A 2,096-nucleotide genomic window follows, 5' to 3' on the forward strand; every position below is an offset into this window, starting at 1 on the left:
ATCATCATCATCATCATCATCATCATCATCATCATCATCATCATCATCATCAAATATATTCAACCTTTATTTACAAATTGGGGTTCGTAGGAAACATAAGCATAAACATGGGATACATAAATACAGACATGTCTGCAGTCATTTGCATTGGAGAGGCTAAGTTTACATGCTGTCCTCTGGGACCGACCCCCCAGTCTGGTTCTGACTTCTATTCCACAAACAAAAATGCAAAGACCTTTGGACATACTTGTGTCTATATAGCCTTAAGTGAGTTCAAATTCCATGGGTTGATAGGGAGGAAGTGCAAACTCTAATCTAATACTGGAATGAGAACAGAACAGGGTCTCATTAACTGCCTACCCACAATCCGAAAGCAGTAACTCCTTCCCAAATTAGATCAGATTTATGGGGAAATCAGTGGAGCAGTGTCCCCATGAAGCCAGTGTAAACCACTGAGACACTGGGCCAGTTTGGAAGATACTATAAGCCAGGGAGCTATAGGAACTTACCAGTTATAAATAGTATGTTGGTACATACTGACTGATTCTCTGTTTACAACAGAAGCAGTGAAACAAACGACAGTGTCACTATGCCATTTGTTGGTTACTGTGTTGTTCAAATACTGTTGTGTGTCTTTAAGTCTGGTGACCCTAAGGCAGTGATGTCCAAATTCAGGCCCTCCAGGTGTTTTGGACTTCAGCTCCCAGCATCCCAGACCAAGGTGGCTGAGGCTTCTGGGTGCTGAAATCCAAAACACCTGGAAGGCCAGAGTTTGGACATTGCTGCCCTAAGACAATCCTATCATGGGGTTTTCTGGGGCTGAGAGAATTCTCTGAAGATGCTAGCCGCAGATGCTGGTGAAATGTCAGAATAAACTATTCTATGGCCACATAGCCCTAAAAACCCACAAAAACTGTTTAGAGTTTGTTTTAGGTTTGTTTTTCCAATTTCTTGGGGGGGGGGGCAGTAACTATATTTAGATGACATAATAAATAAGCCATGGGAAAAAAAGCTCTGTGTTTGACCTGTTAGCCATAGGTCAAGCATGGCAATCCTGGCCAGCCCTTCCCTGGCATATCTAAGCCGTTCTGCCCACCTATTTCTGGGCTGCTAGTAAAAAAGGAAGCCTCCGTCTGCTTCAAGATCCTACCCCAACATAAAGTGGCATCTACTCTGATTTTCCTCAAGCAGAAAGGTGAAAAGTTATTTGATTAAACACTGCCTTCTGCCACAAAATAGCAGTCAAGTGTGATAGCAATAATGACATTCAAATAAAAATTGCATTTTTATGAAAATATAAAAAGAGATGAAAACCACAACTTCAAAATGCACCAACAAAGAGAAAGATCACCCAACCAGTCAAAGCCCCCTTCGACAAGAGCCTAGCCCAACAGCCTGCTTGAATAAAAAGACCTTTTACTAAAGCCGTCAGCATATTTTAACTATAGAAGGTCACTGACGCTCGCCATCTGTTTGGCTCTACTAATTTGAAACTTGCATTGTTATTTTAATTTGATGGCATTCTTTGCTTTGCACTAGCTATCCGTTTTTAGTTTTTCAAAATTGCCTTGTACTTCAATTTGATGGAAAGTTGAGTTAAAAGTCTTATATAAGAAACATTTTTACTCTCAGTCATTCTCTTGTCAGAAATCTATATCGAGTCTTATCTCTCAGAAGCAGACCAGTATTGCACACAAGCTTTCCAATGTCTCTGTCACAAACGTTGTTCATGTGCGTACCTTATACGTTTTCTATGTACACCAAGAAACGTAATGTGCGAAGTGGCCTACTCAAGCTTAGAATAACCTTTTCATGCCACTTGAAAACATATCGTTCTTATAAGTGAAAAAGGCAAGTGCTGAATTCACATTTTCTCAGCACAGAATACTATGTATAAATGTGAATTTTAGGAGACTCTGACTAGAGTATGTTGAAATACTCTGGATTCAAGCATAAAGAGAGAGATACCTTTCGTGTGATTGCATAGTGTCCCTTGAGTTCATGCAGTGCCCACTTGATGTCTTGGCTGCTCAACATTTTGAAGTCTGCCATGAGAAGGTCAGCTGCTTGGATAAAGCAACGTTGATCAAGTGGTT

General features: G+C 40.6%; 1 protein-coding gene across 1 annotated transcript in view; it reads right to left on the reverse strand.

Annotated features, from left to right (window-relative positions):
- The window catches only part of RNF216 (ring finger protein 216), a 74,257-nt gene that overhangs the window by 53,799 nt on the left and 18,362 nt on the right, over positions 1–2,096 (reverse strand). The window contains 1 exon segment of the mRNA XM_042437715.1: positions 1,969–2,096. This exon segment is cut by the window's right edge and continues 1 nt beyond it. Coding sequence (XP_042293649.1) covers positions 1,969–2,096 — 128 coding nt within the window.

This window comes from Sceloporus undulatus, chromosome 8 (genome assembly GCF_019175285.1).
Source record: "Sceloporus undulatus isolate JIND9_A2432 ecotype Alabama chromosome 8, SceUnd_v1.1, whole genome shotgun sequence".
NCBI lineage: Eukaryota > Metazoa > Chordata > Lepidosauria > Squamata > Phrynosomatidae > Sceloporus > Sceloporus undulatus.